Source organism: Mesoplodon mirus (genome assembly GCF_964341445.2).
Source record: "Mesoplodon mirus genome assembly, chromosome: 10".
Taxonomy (NCBI): Eukaryota; Metazoa; Chordata; class Mammalia; order Artiodactyla; family Ziphiidae; genus Mesoplodon; species Mesoplodon mirus.
In genome coordinates this window covers 57,305,499-57,328,924 of record NC_138986.1, presented here as the reverse complement: position 1 = coordinate 57,328,924, position 23,426 = coordinate 57,305,499, and the positions used below count along the sequence as shown (strand labels likewise).

Sequence of the window (23,426 nt, the reverse complement as noted above, 5' to 3'; positions counted from 1 at the left end):
TCCAGGGAATTCCCTATTTTTAGTTTATTAAGGAACCTCCATATTAGTACATGACTCTTTTTGAATTACGGTTTTCTCAGGGTATATGCTCAGTAGTGGGATTGCTGGGTGAGATGGTAGTTCTATTTTTAGTTTTTTAAGGAACCTCCATACTGTTCTCCATAGTGGCTGTATCAATTTCCATTCCCACCAAAGGCGCAAGAGGGTTCCCTTTTCTCCACATCCTCTCCAGAATTTATTATGTGTAGACTTTTTAATGATGGCCATTCTGACTGGTGTGAGGTGATACCTCATTGTAGTTTTGATTTGGGAAATGCAGTTTTTTTAAAAATGGAAGAAGTCTAGAACCACTAAGAGGAATCAGGTCAATCAAAGCTCAGTGTTTACAAGGTACAATTTAAACCTGTGGTTGGTCAACTCAATATACAGGAAAAATTTTCTTCCAACAGGATTACTTTCTGTGTTTAATTCAATCTTTCCAAGTAGTAGTATCTTGGTTCACTGCAGCCCTAAAAGAACTGATAGGAATGTCACTGAAAGCAAACCAAGTCAATACTGTTACTGTGTTAAGGACCTACTAGGTGCCAGGCACTGCTGCTAGGCTAGGAAGACAATGAAGAATGGAATTGGTCCATACTCTGAAGGAGCATAGTGCGAGTTGTTTTATCAACTTCCAAGATCCAATACAGAACAAGGAAGGAATTAAGCACAACATCAAGAGGGGGAAATTAGCTTTCTAAGTCAAATCTTCACAATTCTCAGACATTTGTCACTATCTCATTACATGATTTTGAATAAGTCATTTTAACTCTCAATCACATGAAATAACCCCTCCATATAATGGCTCTATAAGTCGCAAAAAGGAAAGTGAGAAATAAAGATTTATTACATCTCAAAATTATGAAACAAGATATAATCCCATCTATATTAGAACTACATTTTATAGCTCAAAAGTATTTTTCTAAGTAAGTCTTATATGTTTTACTTTGTAAATAAATCTTATATACTATTATAATGATTGAATTTATAACCAACTAACTCTCAGTGTTAGAGAAAGAAAGGAATATACTGGCATTTTTCAAATGTACTCTGAACTATGAAAAAAACTAACCTGTTCGCAAAGTCACACATTCAATGACAGAGATATTAAGCAGGATTTTTAAAAATGTGAATAATGCCATGTGCTTATTACTATAAATGAATGTTAAACATTTTGTACGTGAAACTAAATACTTTGGGTGACATACTATATTTTATGCTAATGACATTAACATTTTAAACAAATGTGACAGTAACAAAACACTACTGGACACATTTGTGATCATCAAAATAAGGAAAGTAAAATTATAAAAAGAAAATATGTCTACCTCATCAATAGCTTTATAAGGCCTCAATCAGAATATACTGAAATCCCATAAGATTGAACATAATAGGTGATTTAAAAAATCAAGTTATAAAGCACAAATGCTTAAGTGCATGATTCTCCTTGTTGGGTTCAGTTAACTGTAGAGACTGACAAGAAGAAATGAAATGAATAAGCTTAACAGCAATTCTAATACAAAATTTTACTGAAGAACACGTAGAGCTTGTATCCTTTTAAAATGTTATTATGACAGAAAAAGTCTTGTATAACTACTCAAAACACTGTCATTTGACAGCATGAGCTAACTTAATTTTTATTTTATGATACACCTCATACTAAACATTCTCTACAACCATCCCCAAAACAGAATTTAATTCACAACTATCCTCAATTTAGCAGTGAGTACACTATACCCACCCACTTCTCATCTACCTTACATTTCCTGGTTATAAGAACAGAGATAAAGTAGGGTGGATGTATATATATCTGGATAAAAGGATTCAAAGAAAATCAGTATGAAAGCTAGAAAATGCTAAATGGCAGGAAGCTATTGCTCTCTAAGACCATGATTTTGTGGAATAGAGAAAAGAGTAGGATGCAGCTGTCTTACTAAGGTAGCTTAATAGAGAATACAAATACAATTTGGTATTTTTAAGAGAATTTTGAAGGATTGTTAACATAAAATTTATATCAAAAGATATAAATGGATGAGAACAGTGATAAAGTAAGAGTCTAATGATTCTTTTCTTCAAGAATATTTCTCCCTCCCCCCAAAAATAAGGAAAATCATCTTTAATGAATATACACAAAAAACCTAATATGCTCATTGTCAGCTCTTTTTTTTACCACAGTCCTTAGAAGAAGTTTGTTTAAATGCCCCCAATTTTCTATGGTATAATTATTATTCTTAAATAGTAGCAACATTAGTAACAATCTAGCATAGACTAAAAGAGTAAAAGCCGATTGAGAAGAGTAGAAAATATTTCAGGGCAGACTGATGGTTCAAATATTTTTTAATAATTCAAATTTAATATTTGGTTTTAGGTTAAAAAGTGTGTTGCTTCTTAAAGTTATCCTAGTAGAATAAAGTTTGTGTATAAATGTTAAACAAAAATGGACATAATGAAACTACAAAACATTAACTCATCACCCACAGCTTTCTTAAAAAAATATATGAAGCTGAACTCATTTTGAACTTTTCGTTAATAAATTAACACTAATAAAGGGTAGAATCAGTACGTATCAGCACTTAAAAGGCTGACAAAATGAACATCAAATTCTCAGAAATTACATCGCAAGACCAGATATTTAAATTCATTCCTTTTCTTCTGGCAGATACACATTTTAAATGCTCCTAAGTTCTGCTGGCTTATTGCAATGTCTGATTAAGCACTGTTTAACAGGTGAAAGTCCTCTTACAGCAAGGTAGTTTATAAGTGTTCAATATACTTGAAGAACCAAGAGACTTGCAGAAAGACAAAGTGGCTAAACTCCAATCTTCCAAGTTTCTAGAAATCTCAAAGTAACTCCAAGGCAACTATCAGTAATCAAGGTGTAGGATAAAGAAAACCCATAAGAAATTTTGGATTTAAATCAAGGTTCTTTTTGTAATTTCCTTTCAGTGCCACACTCATAAGGAAAAGGTGATGTCACTTACATAAAAGAAGGGTAAATGTTGACTAGTTTGAAGAAGGGGGTCTAATTTCTTATGCCCATGCACTTTTTAAAAATTCCAAACTATTTATAAAGCTGGCAAAGACATTTGGGTAAAGGTAAGAAACTCAGTTTTCCTACTTACCACCTAAAATCTGAGTTTGGCATCAGTTGTCTCATAGTAAGTCAGGCTTTTAGAAAAAAAAAAAAATTAGCTTCCTTGACAACTCTTTCTAATTCTTCTGGCGTTTTCAAACATATGTAATACATAGCTATATGTATGTTCAACTTGCTGCATGTGATAACTATTGCAGGTAAGCAGGAGACTCTTACTGTATGTTGAAATTTTATATCTTAAGTATTATAATGTCTGCAACTTCTAGTCATTGTTCAGCAAAAATTTTAAATGTGTGTATGTGTGTGTCCATGTGTGCATATGCCTGTGTGTGTGTGTGTGTGTGTGTGTGTGTGTGTGTGTGTGTAGAGAATGATAATGGGAGGGTGGAAGCAAAATGTTAATGATGGTGAATCTACATGAAGAGTATGTGAGTATTCATTACACTATCCTTGCACCACTACTAAGGTCTGAAAGTTTTCAAAATGAAAGTAGTTATAAATTATAACTCTACTTGACCCACTGTAAGCACTATATGTATTTCCTTAAAAATTTTTTTTGTCTTTCCAAATCTTCTGCTATACCTAAACATAAACAGAATCTCTGACATAATACCCTATTTAGGGCATTGACACTTGTTTCATAATCTGCCACACCTAAAATCTACTTAAGAGAATGGTATCAGTAAATATAATCAACCAAAGAATATTAAAAGTATAATTGTATTAAATAGACTGCTAAACAATGAATTTTTCCTTTAAAGTAGAATTACCACTGAACACTTTCTTACCTTGAAGAGCTTGCAACTTATGATCATTTGAAGAATTAAGAAATCTGTCCACAATTGTAATTCTGTTCTGGAGGAGTTTCTCAATAAGTTCAAGTCCATCAGGTCCCAGCAGTTCAAACAGCTTATAAGAGGAAAATCAAAACAAACTGTTACCTCAAAATTAATTATTTTTTCAAGTTATTAACATCCTATTCAACACAGCTATGAAGCTAAACTAACACAGAAGAAACTAAAAAGTATTTAGAAAAGAATCATAAAAAAATAATAACTTAGGAAAGTTACATTGCTTCACATTGCTAAGGAGCTTTTGGCTTCATAAGACTATCTGCAATTATATAATTAAAGAGCATGATCCAACTGTTAAAATAATTATGATTTATATATAAAACTCTAAATCACAGAATAAAAAATTCTGACACTTGTTTTTTTCTTGGTATAACCAAGTGAAATTCTAAAATTAATTTGCTTTTTAACATACCATTCTGGTTTTCCCAAATAGAGTGCAGAGTACCATTTTTCTTAAAACTTACTAATAAGAGCTATCATTTTAGAGTTAAAAATCATTAGAATGCTTTAATAAATCATGACATACAAAATTTTTAGTGCTTAAAAAACAATTAATTGTATTTTTTTGTTAAAGTATATTTTTATTATTTTATTAATGCTTAATTAATAAGTATCAATAATTTTCAATGCTTAACATATGTGAAATCTGAAACACAGTACTGCAAGTGCTTTCTGTAACTTTTAAAGTTTTTATGCATATCCTATTCTCCCATGCAGAGTGATTGCCAAAGATTAAGTTGATTCCAGAGTCAGAGAACCAGTTTTAGGATTCAGAGACTTTCAGTTATATAACTGTATGAAATAATTGTGCCAGAAAGCCTTTAGATTTCCTCATATATGGTTTGGGGGTATATATATTTTTCCTGTCCATAAATGTTATACTTTAATTCTACATGTGAAGATTTTATATTAAACAAATTCTAACTGTTCTTAGAGAATCCACACAAATAAAAATATCATTAAAAGTAGGAATTTATGTTGAGTATATATAAGGCATTAAATATTTAGTAAATATTTTCATTTTGCTGTTCATTTTACTGACACTATCTAAACACAAGGCCACCTGTCTTCCACCCTGTCCCCAAATGTGGACGGACAGGCCTTATCTTTGGGCAAAACATCAAGGAAAATACTGGTGATCCAATCACTCTCACTCTGGCTGATAGGGCAGTGATTCCACACAAGGAGAGGCAAGCCTAGAATTTAGGCTACAGCCTACCCCTTCCATCAAGTACTCAGCTTCGAAAGCAGGGGTGTCACCTTCCATTGTCCCCACTCCTAGCTCCAGAGTTCTGCCTCAGAAATCTTGCCTGAGGGTAGAACCAAGCCATAAAACAGAAAGATCCCAATCTCTTCCAAAGAAATAGACCACATCTGCAACCAGACCAGGAAGTTGAAGCCAAAGGGCTATCTCAGAAAGAGCAGAGGTTGTGGTGAATCACAACTAGGAGAAAATTCACAGATTCAACAACTAAGTTACAAGAGAGAACTAACTGAGGGGAGAGACAACTGGGACGACCCTCTTGGGGTGAGACTATATATCAACACTGACCTTTGGAATTATTCCTTCAAAGGGGTCACAAACTTATTGGATTAGTTTATGGAGCAATTTATGTCCCAGGGGCATTTTTGTAAACATCAGAATGGTCAGCTGGGAATTAGTAAAGATCACATGTGGGTTAAAGTCCCAATCTGAACAGCTGAATGGAGTCAGGGAAAGCGTAGAAGAGGGTTGTTTGTGCTAACACTACCTTCATCCCAAAGAGACTATGGGTATACTCACAGGTGCGTCTCCCTGGGGAACGACATCAGAAGCTCAACACTGTGGAGTGAGGGTAGAAGGAACTGTTTGCACTAAAATAATCCAGCAGGTCACTAAACAAATAAACAAGCAAATGACAGTAACAAGCCCTGGAGGTGGTAGACTAGATGAAATGGACAAATTCCTAGAAAGACACAAGCTACCAAAACTAACTCAAGACAGACAACCTGAATAGACCTAAAACAAGTGAAAGATTAAACTAATAATCAAAAATCATCCACAGAGAAAAGTCCAGGTCCAGATGGCTTCAATGGTGAATTCTACAAAGCATTTTAAGTTAAAACCAATTCCTCACAAACACTTCCAAAAACAAGAGGAAAGAATATTTCACAACTCATTTTATGAGGTCAATATTACTCTGACCCCACAACCAAATAAATACGTCATAAGAAAACTAAAGACCAGTACTTCTTAGAAATATGGACACAAAAATCCTCAGTGAAATACAAGCAAACCAGATCAAATCCAGCAATTTATAAAAATAATTATATACCATGACAATGTGAGATTTATGTCAGGAATATCAGGTTAGTTCAACATAAGACAATCAATTTATATCTTATAGCAATAGAATAAAAAGCAAAAATCACAAGATCAGCTCAACAGATGCAGAAGAACCATGTGATAAAACCCAACATTCTTTCATGGTAAAAACATTCAACAAGTTAGGACTAGAAAGGAACTTCTAATACCTGATAAAGGGCATCTATGAAAATCCCACAGTTAACATCATACTTAATGGTGAAACACTGGATTAGTTTCCCACTAAGAACAGAAATAAGACAAAAAAATGTGCATTTGTGACTTCTACTGAACATTGTACTGGAGGTTCAAGTCAAGGTAATTAGGTAAGAAAAAAGAAATAAAGAGCATCCAGATTGAAAATTAAGAGGTAAAACCATTTCTATTTATAGATCACTATGATCTTCTATGTGGAAAATACTAAAGAATGTACTAAAATAATATTAGAACTAATAAATAAGTAAAATTTTCAAAAAGTGCGCCAAGACCATTCAGTTAGGAAAGATCAGTCTTTTCAATAAATGATGGGACAACTGGCTAGCCACATGAAATAAACTGAAGTTCGACCATTATACCATATACAAACATTAAATCGAAATGGATCAGTGATCTACATTTAACATATAAACTTATAAAACTCTTTACAGAAGTAAGTTTAATTGGCTCAGATTTGGTAAGGGATTCTTAAATATGACACCAACAGCATGAGCAACAAAAGAAAACACAGATAATTTGGACTTCATCAAAATAAGAAACATCTGCATCAAAGGACACCATCAAGAAAGTGAATAAAACAACTCACAGAATGGGAGAAAATATTTGAAAATCATATATCTGTTAAAGGACTTGGATCCAGGATATATAAAGAATTCTTACTAATAATAAAAAGACAACCAATGAAAAAAATGAGCAAAGGATCTGAATTTATCCAAGGAAAACATATAAATGGCCAATAAGCATGTGAAAAGATGCTCAACGTCATTAGTCATCAAAGAAATGCAAAGAAGAACCACTGGAACAACTATTTTTTTTTAATGGAAAATAGTAAGTGTTGGCAAGGATGTGGAGAAAACTGGAATTCTCATACAGTGCCAGAATACAAAGTTGTGTAGCCATTGTGAAAAACAGTTTTCTGGTTCCTCAGTAAGTTAAACACAGAATTACAATATGACCCAGCAATTCCACTCCTAGGTATATACCCAGAAGAATTTAAAACATGTGTCCAAACAAAAACTTGCACACAAATAAGGCTATTAACACAGCCAAAAGGTAGAAACAACCCAAATGTCCATCAGCTCATGTATGGATAAACAAAATGTGGTATACAGCCACACCACAGAATATTACTAAGCCATAAAAATGAATGAAGTAGGGCTTCCCTGGTGGCATAGTGGTTGAGAATCCGCCTGCCAATGCAGGGGACACGGGTTCAAACCCTGGTCAGGGAAGATCCCACATGCTGCGGAGCAACTAAGCCTGTACGCCACAACTACTGAGCCTGTGCTCTAGAGCCTGTGGGCCACAACTACTGAGCCCGTGTGCTGCAACTACTAAGCCCATGCACGTAGAGCCCATGCTCTGCAGCAAGAGAAGCCAGAGCAATATGAAGCCCAAGCACTGCAATGAAGAGTAGCCCCTGCTCGCCGCAACTAGAGAAAGCCCGCAGGCAGCCACGAAGACCCAACACAGACAAAAATAAATAAAATAAATAAATTTATTTTTTTTAAAAAAGGAATGAAGTAGGGTACAACATGCATGAACCTTCAAAACATTTTGCTAAGTTAAAGAAGCCAGTCACAGAAGGCCACGTATTATGATTCCATTTATATGAAATGTCCTAAATAAGGAAATTTCTAGAGACAGAAAGTAGGCTAGTGGTTGTTTAGGGCTTGGGGGTTGGGAGAAGGGGGCGGGGGGAGTAGGGGAATACTAGCTAAAGGCTTAGGATTTCTTTTTGAGGTTTTGTAAATGCTCTAAAATTGACTGTGGTGATGGTTGCACATAAAAACACTGATTTATAACATTTTAAGTGGGTGAATTGTACGGTATGTGAACTATATATCAATGAAGCTATTTTTTAAAGCTATGAACCAAAATGACTTAAGATATTAAAAGTAACCAGTAAACTGTTCAGGGTTGAAAAATAAAGATTAAATACAATTTTCCTGATAAGCATTTTAAGTGAGTGTTTTGAATTGCTTTTAGACACAAGCCCTATGCTTAAGGTAAGGGTGTTATTAAAGAACAAGCAAATTCAAAAAAGATAAATGTAATACATACCTACAAAGATACCTTCTCCCCCCCATACTCCAAACAAATTGTAGTAGGAAATGCTCTCTACATACAGCATGAAATGTCTTTTACATGCTATCAACTTTCAAAGAACATGTTAATTCTCAAATTGAGACCATTTCCTCTGTAAGAATGTGATTTATTGTGGCAGCTACCTTTGCATATTTGAAATATAATGTTGACATATGATAAATTAGAGATTCAGAAATTTTTAGTCCAACATAATTTTAGGAAACCACCAATGTATTTGGAAGATAACTTCTAGATAAAACATCTCAGATATAGAATCACAGCACAAAGAGCATGTTATTTCTTAAAAATAATACACCTAAGACCTAGCAAAAGAGACAAGAAGGCTGTTTTGCTCTGAATAGCAGGACTTCCATAACCCAAAATGAAGAATCCCCAGCAGAATTCTGAGGTCAGCAGCCATCAGATTTAAAGCAATCCCAAATTACGCTTTCCCTAACATTTGCCATTTTCATCTACACTGAGAGCAGGTGCAGTTCTCATTCAAGATTTGCACTACAAACTAATTTGGCACTGAGAGTGACTGTCTGTAAAGGTACAACTGTCTGGATCATTGCTCTATACACTGACACAAATTCCAGAAGCTATCAAATTGAAAAAAAAGGAGGGAAAAGTTAGCTATGGGTAGAGAAACAGGCATCAACTACAGAGTTTAAAAAAACAAAACTGCAGCTCTCAAAACAATAAAAAGGCAAGTTTTACTACTCTGGCTATAAATTAAGGATACGAGATTCAAAGGAAGCACAATAGGAATAGACAGGTAATATCCTTTTCCTGGTAGATTTTGCTAAAGCCATTATTATCTATTAAGGAACTTCTCAATAGACAAAGGTGCTCAGGGTTCTCATTGTTATTATAATTCCTTTTTCATTAAATTATCAAATTAAAGTAGTTCTTCATTAAAGTAAAAAAATTAACCAACAGACTATGCTCCTGAGATGTCAAAAAAAAAAATTATCGCAGAACATGCACAGACTACCTTTTAAACTTTTTTTTTTTTTTTGGCCACACTGCACAGCATGTGGGATCTTAGTTCCTTGACCAGGGATCGAACCCAGTCCCTCTGCCGTGAAAGCACAGAGTCTTAACCAGTGGACCACCAGGGAAGTCCCTGTACAGACTAACTTTAAAGCAGCATTACTTCCTTATTTCTTACACTTGTAACAGATGAATGTAGTTTGTGAATCTCTCAGGAAAGGTAAACCCCACTTTCCACTGTATTCTGTGTTATATCATTTTTATTCCAATAGGAACGATGCTCTAGTGGATGCTATATCCCCAACACAGTATCAAAATGACTCACACACATTACATCATTATAAAAGCAAAATATAAAGTAATGAAAACCTTTAAATAATATACCACAGAAAATTATACTATAAATCTTAGGAAAATTGGTAACAAAAAGTTATAATGGGCCTAAATAAGAACTATAAATCTGTTCAAGAGCTGGGGTATGCAGATATGCTGAGGGTTTGTGAAACCACAGAATAAACATGACAAACACACTTACTTGCATTACGGGTTTACTCAAAGATTTAGAGGCAAAACATTATTTCCAAGTAAAAGGTAATTCTGGTCATGTTAATGTCCTGTTTGAACCCTATTTCTCAGGTTAGTCAAAACATGTTGAACAAAGTATTTAATCACTAAAACAGGCTTTAAACATAATAAAATTCACATTTATAAAAGGTTTGTCAGTTCCATTCTGTTTCCATCTAGTCAATATTAAAGAATTCATTAAAAGTCAAAAATAAGTCTATCTGAAATTCTGAAAAGACCTCTTTCAAAAGAGACACCAACCATTCTCCCTGTCAAATAGTCAACAGGCATTCTGAAAAACAGCTAGTGATGCACAGTAGGCATAATACCTTGATGTGAATGAGGTATCCTTTTGGACAATACAGTTAAGCGGACTATGGGATTATTCTCAATATGGAGATCACCCACTAAAGTTGTTCTTTAAAGAGTGGTCATGGCTCTGTCCTGTTCAATATTTTATCAATTATATATATATAAACTAGAAGATATTAAATTAAATTTGTTAAAGGTGTTAATTTACTTCATGATAGAATCAAAATTTAAAAATTTTCTAAATAGTCTGATATAATCTGGCCAGACCTAAGGAGAAGCAATAGAGGTAAATATAAAATCCCATAATTAAGTTTAAAAAACTCATGTGTACTTGTACAAGATGGGGAAACCTTATCCCACAAATAAATTCCTAAGAAAAATCCTGAAAGGGTAGGGAGTTGGTTATTTACAGGTTCAATATAAATAAATAATGTAATAAAGGCTAGGGAAAATTTAATGTAGTAATAGCAATACTGTATCTCCAAAACCCCATTTAGCATCTCAAAGGATACTACACTGGTTGAACCATATTTAGAGGGCTGAGTTCAATTCTAATCTATACTTTTTAAGAAGGTTACAATAAAAAACTAAAGAAAAGAACATGAAAAAGAAAGTAAAAATAAGATATATCTATGCAAACTGTTATTATTATCCATTCTGTCTGAAGGACAACAGATCTGTTACTATTATCCATTCTGTTTGAAGGATACTCATTCATAGGTTTGATAAAGATAATGAATATTATTCTGGTCCCATCTTCCTGGATCATCCTCCATGCATCACTCCACATTGCTAAATACCCCTTATCCTTCTTGAAACATACTTTTCCTCGGATATCCTTGACACACCATTCTTTTTTTTTAAGTAATTTCATTTTATTTTATTGAAGTAGAGTTGATTTACAATGCTGTGCCAATCTCTGCTGTGCATCAAAGTGACTCAGTTATACACATAGAGACATTCTTTTTTTATATTCTTTTCCATTATGGTTTATCACAGGATATTCAGTATAGTTCCCTGTGCTAGACAGTAGGACCTTGTTGTTTATCCATTCTAAATGTAATAGTTTGCATCTACCAACCCCAAACTCGCAGTCTATCCCTCTCCCTCCCCTTCTCCCCCTAGGCAACCACAAGTCTGTTCTCTAGACACGCCATTCTTTTGATATGTATCCTACCACTCTGGCTGGTACATTCCTATCTCTTCTTTAGGCTCTCTTTGACTATTAAATGTTGGAGTTCCTTAAGGTTTAATCCCAGGCTTTCTCTTACTTCCACTCCATGTTCTCTCCTTAGCTGTTCACATGCAAGCTCTCAGCTCCCATTAGCAAGCATATACTGAAAACTCATAAAATCACACATCCTTCCCAGATCTCTACTCTGAGCTTCATTTATCAAATTGTCCAGTTATCATCTTCACTTGGAGGTCTTAAGGCCTCTCACAATTCCACATACGTCCAAAACCATCTCTTGGTTTTCCACCCACTTCACTCTAAGTATTCTTTATTTCCATGAATGGCATTGCCATCCTTCTAGTTACACAAAAGCCTAAAATGCACCCTTACCACCTCTTTATGCATTGCACCCAATCCTACCCCGCCATCCAATTCACTCTTAAGTCCTCTCGATCTCAACTACTAAACAGATTTCAAGCCTTTCTCCTTGTCTGTTTTAAGATCCCAAACAGTTATTGCCTGTACCATGCAAATGGTTTCCTAAATAGTTTCTGCACATCTATCCAAAACACATTCCAATCCATTCTCCACATAGCAAAGACAGAAGATGTTAGGAAATGTAGGTCTGATCAACGTATGCTACCTTCCCTCCAACCCTTGCCAACAAACTTCCAGTTGCTCTCCATTGTTCTCAAGATGAAGTACTGAATTGAACTGAACACAGAAGCAGAACCTCAAAACATCAAAAAGTGCTATAGTAAGAGTCAAAAATACTGATGTATATTCAATGACATTGCCCTGACTAGAAAGAACTTTAATATCATTAATAAAGTTAAATACTCTTTTTTAAAACAGCATCCTTTTTAATTCTCCATTTCTATGTATGTTTTATAATGAGTGTAAGGTATCATAGCATAATTTAAAATTATACTGTATATCATATACAGTTTAAAATTAAATAACTACACTTATATCAGGGATACATTATCAAACGTGGTTAGAAAGTATAACCAAAACAGTTTGGAGACCAATGCTTTAAAGTATCATTCTGTTATGAAAGTTTTGCACAATGTAAGTTTTCTTATTTGGATATATTTTATAACCAATATTTATATTTAATATAATATTTTTTTGAAAATGTTCTTACATGAATGGTGTTTCTGAAAATGGTCAGTAGAATTATAGTAATTTAATTTAAATTATATAATTATAATTTTAATTATATAATCATACGTAAATTATATTAAATATATTAATTATTAGATATGTTAAATATTAAATTATATTTAATTTATAATTATAATTTATAATTATAGAATGTAAGGAAATACAGATTAGGTACAAATCCACTGATACCACTGCTGCTCATATTTTCAAAACTTCTGTGTAAGTGCATTCTAAGTCAGCAACTCAGTTTTTACTTTATATTACCCCCTGTCAGTCAACTTAATTTAATAATTTACCAAGCTTATGAATACTAGTAACACACAGCAGTTTAGGTTAGAAGGAAGTCAGTCAGGGCTCAAATCATAAGCCTGCTGCTCATTGGCTTTAGGAGCTTAGACATCTGCTCTGAGCCTCCTTTTCTCATTTGTAAAGCGGGAATAAGAGCACATACATACCCTTCACAGGGTTGTGATGTGAACTAATTAATGTATGTAAATGTATATGACACAGTGCCTTGCATATAATAAGTAATTAACATTAGGTATTTAGTATTACCAAAATAAACAAATCATAATCAAATAAGGGAGTAAGAAAAGTACACAAAATAATTTGTATCACGGTGAAAATGATAACAAAACCTAACACCTGTACACTAGTTATGTCCCAGGCAAGTAATTAAGTGCTTTACATCTAAAGCAAATATTTTCACAGTCTTCATCTGAAGAAATATTCAGTGAATCTTTGCTAAATATACATAATACTAATGCATCTATCATTTAAAAGCAATCATGATAGAATAATAATTCAAAGAAAATACTACAAAAGTATGAATAATCAACTATCACTTGTCAGGAAATAAATGAACATACAACAAATATTAACACAAATATCTGACATGCATATTTACTTCAGCCTTTTTTCTCAAGAAAGTGTGCTCATGATTGTAAATATGTGCATGCATATATTCTAACTCCAACTTCTGCTAGTAAAATTATTCTTGGTTCAATGGTGAAACTAAATACAATATATCCTAGTGTTCTGTAAAAAGCAGCGATAAGATTTGAAACCATTGCTTCAACTAAAACTTTAATCACTGGTTAGATCACAGCTTCCTTAACCTTCCTGACAACCACCAGTATGCCTCCTCCATTTCAGTCTGTTAAATACAAGAACCAGATGAATCTCCCTCACAGTCAGCTTTCACAAACACCCATACATTGTAGAAACTACAATGGGGTCACCTCATCTAAGCTCAGTTTGGAAGGGACCTTGGAGGACATCTAAACAAAGCTCTCAAAAATCAATAATTACTGCCAAAGGAGGCCGAAAAACAGGACAGCTGAGAGCACGGGCTTGGACTCAGAACTAAGTTTATCAGTTTTGTCAATTCCTACTTATATGACTATGGGCACCTTTCTTAAGCTCTCTGTGCCTCAGCTTTCCTGTCTGTTAAAAGAAATTAGCATGGGATCTGACAATAGGTGCTCTATACATATTTACTGCTATTATTGACTTTTTTTTTTTTCTGGCTAATGAACACCCAGCATACTTCCACCAGCAGTAGACCACTTCATAAGGAAACTCATGCCACTGCTAGAGGATGCTTAATGTCAAAAAATCCTTCCGTACATTGAGCCCAATCAGACTCACTATAGCTTTCACCTAACACTGGCTGTGCCCTCTGGGGTTACAGAAAATGATCTTAATAATATTTCTACAAGACAGCCCTTCAAAAATTTAAAGATAAGGCCAAGTAAAGTATTAGGCACACTTCACTGGTAAGTTCTTTCCTTCCCAGGTAAACATACATCAATTCCTTACTATTAGTCATATAACTTGGTTTCTTGATGATTCTTTATCCAGGTTCATTTAGAAATCTACCTTTTACTGAGCCTTTAACTTTTAATGGCATCCAAAACTGAGCATAACATTTCAAATATAATTTGATAGGGGCAGATCACAGAGATTATTAAAACAACTCTAGACTAGATGTTAAACTTTTCTAAACACAGCTTAAATTGGAACAATATCACACTATTGGCTCAAATTGAATGTGTAGCCAAGTAAAAGTATTTGGTTCTAGCTTTTTTCCACATAAATTCCTAGTAGACAGATTCCCATATCCTGTACTTTATATGATAATTTTAAGCCCAAAATTTCAAATAGATCCCTTATAAATTTCATTTTCTTCTTTTTTTTGTTTGTTTTTTTAGTCTTTAGAGAGCTTTTTAAATCTGGATTCTGGCAATCTATTATATCAGTAAACACTATCAGTGTTGAACCAGTCCAGAACACAAGTTCAATAACTGTGCCTTTATACAAATTATTGATTAAAGTACTGAGGACAGGACAAAAGTAAAAAACTACACGATAGAGAATGGAGACCTGATTCCACATTGGCAATGAACCAATATTTACAATAAGGTTTTTCAATCAACTATTAACTCCATTTAACTGTATTAATCACTGCTGACATTTCTCGATATATCTTGTCTAATTTAGATTCTTCACTATCTAGTATTGTAGCCACTAGTCACACAAGGCTATTTGTACGCCAAGTAATCACAATTAAACAAAATTTGAAATACAATTCCTCAGTTACATTTAACCACATTTCAAGAGATCAGCAGCCACATGTGGCTAGTGACTACTGTGTTGAAGAGAAAACAAAATATTTCAATCATCACAAAAAGACAGCACTGGTCTAGGAGATATTTTGATTGTACTGTAAAACACTGCTTAGATCTAGATAGAATATGTTTACACAGCAAAATCTATCTGTCTAGTTTATCACACTGACTACCAAATTAGGGTTTTTTTTTTAAAAAGCTCATAGTTTACATTAGAGTTTATTTACTCTTTGTGCTGTATATTCTACAAGTTTTGGCAAATGTATGATGACCACAATGACATGTATCTATCATTACAGTATCATACAGAAGAGATTCATTGCCCTAAAAATCCCCTATGCTCCACCAATTCACCCCTTTCTCCCTTCTCCCCAACCCCTGGTAACCACTTATCTTTTGACTATCTCCAAAGTTTTGCCTTTTACAGAATGTCACATAGTTTGAATCATATAGTGTGTACCCACTTCAGATTGACTTCTTTCATTTAGCAATAATCATTTAAGGTTCTTCTAAGCTTTTTCATGGCTTGCTGGCTCATTTTCTTTTATCACTGAATAATATTCTATCATATGGAAATACCACAGTTTATCCATTTCCCTACTGACGAATATCTTGTTTGCTTCTGACAGTTGTCTTTATTTTTTATTTCATTAAATTCTGTTTTTTACTCAAATTATCTCATCCATAAAAATATGCAAGCAAGTCCTATACAGAGAAATGCTGAATGATTATCACTAAACTTCACACTTTTCATTTTTTTCTTTTCCAAATTTTCTACAATGAACACATACTATTTAATCAGAAGAGGCTTTATTTTTATTTTTTTTAAATAATACAAACCAGGGCTTCCTTGGTGGCGCAGTGGTTAAGAATCCACCTGCCAATGCAGGGGACATGGGTTCGAGCCCTGGTCCGGGAAAATCCCACATGCCAAGGAGCAACTAAGCCTGTGCACCACAACTACTGAGCCTGTGCTCTAGAGCCTGCAAGCCACAACTACTGAGCCCACGAGCCACAACTACTGAAGCCTGCACGCATAGAGCCCATGCTCCGCAACAAGAGAAGCCACTGCAATGAGAAGCCTGCACACCGCAACGAAACAGTAACCCCCGCTCGTCACAACTAGAGAAAGCCTGCTCACAGCAACGAAGACCCAATGCAGCCAAAAATAAATAAATAAGTATATTTGTTTTAAAAATAAATAAATAAATAAAAATAATATAAACCAGATTCTGATTTACCAATTTTTTAAACTTTTTGTCCGCTAAGGACACAAAGCATCACTAACTTAATAAATAAAATAGGTTTTCACAAATTGCCATATTTGGAATGAACACAAATTATATAAACCAAAAAATCCCTTACCATGTAGACAAATCAGCTGATAACTAATAGTACAAGGACCAATGAATAATTTAAACTTTATTTCCTCTACCAAATCTTATTTTTCAAATGAAAACCCTTTTTTTATCAAGCACAATGTAACCACATAGGAATTACGCTAACATATACCATTTTCTAAAAACTCTGATCACTGAAAAACTATTTCAGTAATTTTAATAATATAATTATTATTAGTTCATAATAGCAATAAAATAGATGTTTTAACAATTTAATCATTTGAGGTAATAAGCAAATCCCTTATCCTAATATCTAACTGGAACTACTTAAGAGATGCAATAAGTGCAGAATGTCCATTATATTCTTTCCAAGTAGAAGAGCCATGGTTCGCACTTTGAACTAAGCTGGTTAGGGAAAAGAAGAGCAGCTTACAAACAGAAATGAAACATTTGCTTGAGCATCTATATGGCCAGATTTACAAAATGGAGCGAGTGGGTAAAGTATTACTCTCCAAGTAAGCTTATTTAATTGTTAATCAAAAGAAAATTAACATTTTTCACAGAAAGCAATACCTGTAACTATTCAAATACACATTTACTATTGTTATGAGATTTATTATGTTTCATGGTGGACTGATAATATGCAAGGAATAATGTTTAGCCTCTTTCCTTATTGGCATAGACAATAAAAATCACAGCATTTATTAGGGGATCTTTCTATTTGGGGGATTTGCAAGACACTTAACTCTCTACACAGAAATTGAATCTCCAGGAATATTATACCATACATCACTTTTTCTGGGTATCAGTTGATATATAAAATGCATAAGCAATGAAGTTATGATAATCAGGTACTCATATAAAACAAGAGACAGGGTTAAAAATACCAAACTAAAGCAAAAAATATATAAGGCTTAATAATAATATAAGTAACAATGAGCTCCTGGTTTGGGGTTTTTTTGTTGTTGAAATTATCAAAATACTTGTAAAGTCTATAGTTAAGTTATTCTTATTAAAACTACATAACTGTCATGATTAATTTTCCATTGCCTTGAGCAAACTTAAGATTTCAATTTTAACCCTAAGTAGAAATAGCTGAATAAGTGTTTATTGGTCACTGATTCTGACAGTACAATCGACATTCTATATACTGAATTTAGTTATTCTACTATTTTCAAGTTTTAGAGTGTTTCTAAATAACAAAACCCTTAAGCAGTTTGTCACAATAAATAATATGATGATCCTATAAGGATAATCACAGTCATTTCTCTTAAAAAAAAAAAACTAAACTAAAATATATTTTACTTTTAAATTTCTTCCTAAAACTATCTTGAAAAAACTCCCTTCCCTTTTATGCTTAACATGTGAAGGAGGCTGACTTCTGAAAACAAGTATTAGCGATTAAGATGAAAAAGAAGGTATGGCACAAAATTCACACTTGAATGCACCTCTTCTGGTAAGACTGAAAAAGAGAAAAACCTAAAAACCTAAAACTTAAACTTCAAACTTAAAAAGAAGAAAAATACCTCCCTGGACCAGAAATTGAGCTAAAAAAAGTAAAACACCGAGTAGGGCTAAAGTAACAAGCTGAGCTCCAGTTCTAGACAGCAAGGCCAGGAGTCTGGCTCCTGTGAGATAACCTAGATGAAAAGTGCCCTGTGGGGACTTCCCCGGCAGTCCAATGGTTAAGACTTCACGATTCCACCACAGGGAGCACGGGTTCAATCCTTGGTAGGGGAACTAAGATCCCACAAGTTGCGGCATGGCCAAAATGTAAAAAAAAAATTAAAAAAAAAAAAAGTGCTCCTTGTAAACAATGTGCAAAGCAGAACAAGGCTTAGCTGAGGCCCAGAGCATGGGCATGGGGCTCCCCTGTTTTTATGAGAAGGGGCTGAAAAGAACTACTACCAAAATGAGACTTGGGGCCACAACTCTATAGCAATCTAAGATGGGGAGGAGCGGGAATGTAGAAGGAAGAAGCTACAAATCAACATCACCATCAGCATAATTAAAATTCTAAAACATATGAAATCTTAAACTAAAAATGACAGTCAACAAAATCAACAATGGAACTTAAGTTCACTCCAGAAGAAGGTAATATGGAACAATGTGATAAAGACTTTCAAATAAGTACTATTACAAAGCTCCAAGAGGTAACAAAGCAGTTGCTTCCATTAAAAGAATTTATGCAACAAAACAAAAGAGGGTTTATTGGAACATTCTATCCTTTTTGCTCAAGTTTTTCTGTAAACTTAAGGCTGCTTAAGTTTTTCTGTAAACTTAAGGCTGCTATTTTAAAAGTTTATTAATTAAAAAAAGATGATAAATGATTCAAGGAAAAAATAATTTGAAATCTATATCAATCAAGGTGATTATTCTACTGCTGATAAATATTTGTAAAGTTTAAATGATCATACACTTGTGGTTTAAACAAAAACTACCTAGTAAAATATAAAAAAGATGCCTAACAAATCTTTGTGAAGAAAATGAATAAGTAATGAAAAGAGGTAATTAATGATCAATATGAGGTCATTTTCTATCAGCATTAGTTATCGGGTCATAAAATATACATCTCTTTTAACATTCTCATTGGAATCTACTTTATTTTTCAGATACAATGAATGTCCTTGATGTCACTTTATATTTTTAGAGTATTTCAAATGTTATCATCATTATTACTGATTGCATAAGAAAACAAGTAGTTATAAACAGATTAAAATTTTTAAAGAAGAAACCCATTTCCACTGTGAAACAAATACACCTGCTATAACTGGATGTAACTACAAGGACATCAGGCTTGTCCCAACTACTTTGTATCTGAAGACTGGGAAACTGCCAGATGTCTTATTATTTAAAACTAATACCTGCGATATGAATAAAAGCTAAAACATATGTGGGGGAAAAAAATAAAGAGAAGAGCAACAAAATTAAAAGCTGGTTCTCTGAAAACAAACACTCCTCTATCAAAAATTAGAAAGTAGAAAACAGACAGAAATACAGGGGCAACATAACCAAAAGCTAGTGTAAAAAAAAATTTTTTTTTAAATAAGAAGACATTATGAATAACTTTAGAGCAAAAAGCTTGAATACTTGGCTAGTGAAATGGCTAATTTCATAGAAAAATATAATTATCAAATTTGATTTAAGAAGAAATAGAAAATTTGAATAAACCAACGACTGGAAAATCTGAATTGCTAATTAATGTCTGCCCTACAAAAAGACACCAGGCAACATAGTTTTAGAAGCATACTTGCTTCAAACTTTCATGAAAGAAATAATCGCTTTCTTATAGAAACCTTTTTAAAAACAGACAGAGAAAGCTCCAGAAGTTTATTTTATGAAGTCAGAATAACCTTAGGTATTAGTATTAAAACAGGGTAATTTACAAATTCTCTACTCAGGCTGGGATTCTAAGAATAGTAGAAGGATTGGAAAACCATGTGATGCACCAGTGACTATCCAATAAGCCCCAAGAAAAAGAGGAGGCATTCTGATTCTCATAAATTAAACTAAGGCAAATCCATGTATTTCCTTTCTTAATTATAAAGGGAGGCATTTTAAAACTTGGAGTTGTATCTACACCTCTACTGTATAAACAGCATACATTATACACTGTAGTAAACATGGTATCCAAAGAAAAACTATACTCAATTTAGGGAATGTCTTCCTTTGAGATAACAAGCAATTTTAGATTAGCACATGAAATGATGTGCATATTGAAAACAAAGAATAATGAAGTATGTTAAAAGAGAATGTTAACTGAGTAATTCTGAAAAAAGTTTTGAATTAACAGTCCATATGGAACTCAGTATCAGAATAATTACATAAAGCAGAGTATGTTATTTATAACATTGTAAATTACTCTTAGTTTGGTTTGTGGCATAAAAAATTATTAAGTATTCATACATGCCAAAATAAAGTCTTAAACAACAAAAGAAAATGACCGTGAAAATTAGGACAGCATTTATTTAGCATTTATTTATCTCTCAAGAAAAATGTGCTATGCAAATTGTTGTTGCACTGCAGAGAATGAGATAAATTATATTTTCAGAATAACTAATGTTCATTATTTACAGGTACTTAATCTAACACAACAACTTAACAAAGCTAAAACCAAGGTCACTTACGACTTAGTTAAAACTACTTGGAATGTAAATACTATTTATTCCTCACATACTATAATTAATTAGATGTATAGTAAGTAAGGTTAAAGCTAGGTACCATTGTATATTTAAAAGCTTACTTTACATTTTCATGAACGTGGCAAATTGATAGCTTCCTTGATTCTTAAAAACAAAATATGCTGATTTTTAGTTGCCTTAGTGAAAACAAATTTACAGCCATCATATGTATGTATGTGCGTATGTGCACATGTACATATAAAGCTGGACAAATAATGTATTAAATTTTAAATATTTTAAAAATGCTTACAGCAATTCCTAAATCTAATAGTCATACTTATCTATGTTTATCAACTGGATAAACATTATCCAGAATTTTGTTACTCATCTCAAAGACTATTAAAACACAGATAGATATTTATTCTTTATTCTACTAATAAAATGTATTTATCTTATTTCTTTCCCATATCGAAACATTACAGATATTTCTCAACTTATAAAATCCATATGCTCTTCCAAATTAGTCATAACATTCATTGTATCAAACATAATTTTCATGCCCATTCTTTTAAATATACGTATGAAAATTCCAAGAGGAGGAGGCTTAAGAAACCAAGATAATGGGAGTGAGTTGATTGAACTTTGTTACCTTTCCTTTTTGTCTCCCAAAACCTAAGAGTACTTGACACACAGCTGAGAATGAATGAATAAACGAGTGAATGAACAGTGCCAAACAGAGAAGAATAAGACTAAATGTACAAAATTTGGTAAAAGGTCTTACTCCTCGAACAACCATTCCAACTATGAGCAAAATAGTTTGGAATCTGTTATTACCACAAATTGGAAACAAGCAAGTATTTTTAAGTCCTCATTGTGAGTTTAAGTTAACATATTAATAATACCTTTTCAGGACTTCCCAGGTGGTGCAGTGGTTAAGAATCCGCCTGCCAATGCAGGGGACACGGGTTCGAGCGCTGGTCCGCGAAGATCCCACATGCCGCAGAGCAACTAAGCCCATGCGCCACAACTGTTGAGCCTGCTCTCTAGAGCCCATGAGCTGCAACTACTGAGCCCACGTGCCACAACTACTGAAGCCCGCGCACCTAGAGCCCTGTTCTGCAACAAGAGAAGCCACCACAATGAGAAGCCCGCACACTGCAAGGGAGAGTAGCCCCCGCTTGCCATAACTAGAGAAAGCTGCTGAACTAGATCTTCTATCTATAATTAACAGTGTTCCTGGTTACAAGTATATGAACTTATATTTATCTATTTTATCATGTCATATTCAGCCCATCATTCTAACAATCTGAGCCACAAAGAAGATAAAAGCAACATTCAACCAAGATAAATACAAAAACACAGCCAGTGCTTTCCCAATATAGACCATAAAACTTAAGAGACCTGTTATAGCAGGTAACACTTCAACCACCTTGACCTTTCCTAAATTTTACATTCAGCTAAAAGTAGAACATGAATTTTCCTCATGAAAATTTCATTCCTTAAAAAGTAAAAGTAGGAATGAATAACCTAAAATGGCAGACAATGTGGAAGTAATAAGAACCTTGGGAGAAAATGGCTAGATCACTTTAGAGTATGCAATATGGACATATTCAGATATGCACCTACAAATTAAATACAAAGATACATCTGATCCAAATAACATTCTGACTAAAACCAGTGAGACTAAAAAGAAAAAAGTTCAAAAAAGATGGGAGGTTCAGTCATGTCTTTGGAATCGCCTTTCTAAGCATAATACCAAAAAAAGATTCCTAAATGAAAAGATGAATAGACTTGCCTATTTGTACACTCAAAACATCACAAAGATTTTTTTAATCTCATTATAAATTCTCCTATAAAGAGTAACTGAACTTCATCAAATGAAAAATTGGCAATTCTCACTAAGCAGTAAGTGGCCTATAAATATATGGGGAAAAAAATCTTTAACCTCAGTAGTAATAAGAAATGTAATTAAAACAGTGAGATATAATTATCTCCCTAATAAACAGGGTTGGCAAGAATGTAAGTACAAGGATACTCTCATACACTATAGGCAGAAATGTACACTGGTAGATTCTTTCAGGAAAGAATTTTGTCAGTACTTTTGGATGTAAAATTTTCAGTACTAGTAATATATTCAAGGGAAAAATATGTATTAGCAAATATTTAGCATAAGAGTTTTTACTGCAATGTTATTTATAATAGGGAAAGGCTAGATTTAACTTAAATCTTCAATAGCAGAGTATTAATTTAACAAACTAGGATATGATGATAAATGTATACTATGCAGCCATTAAAAGTTATTATACATTAACCAAATCACCATGTTATATATCTGAAACTAATCACACTGTAAATCAACTATACTTCAACTAAAAAAAATACAATAGATAATATATTGCATGTTTTATTGTCATAAAAACATGCATAGAAGTGTTAAGTAACAAAAAAGCATTACATATACTATAGGACCCATTTTCTTAAGTATTC

The 23,426-nt window shown here is 33.3% G+C and overlaps 1 protein-coding gene across 1 annotated transcript in view; it reads right to left on the bottom strand.

The window, feature by feature from the left end:
• ASCC3 (activating signal cointegrator 1 complex subunit 3) overlaps positions 1–23,426 on the bottom strand; it is a 333,322-nt gene that overhangs the window by 261,888 nt on the left and 48,008 nt on the right. Inside the window, exon 5 of the mRNA XM_082633455.1 lies at positions 3,922–4,042. Coding sequence (XP_082489581.1) covers positions 3,922–4,042 — 121 coding nt within the window. The remainder of the gene's footprint in view (positions 1–3,921; positions 4,043–23,426) is intronic.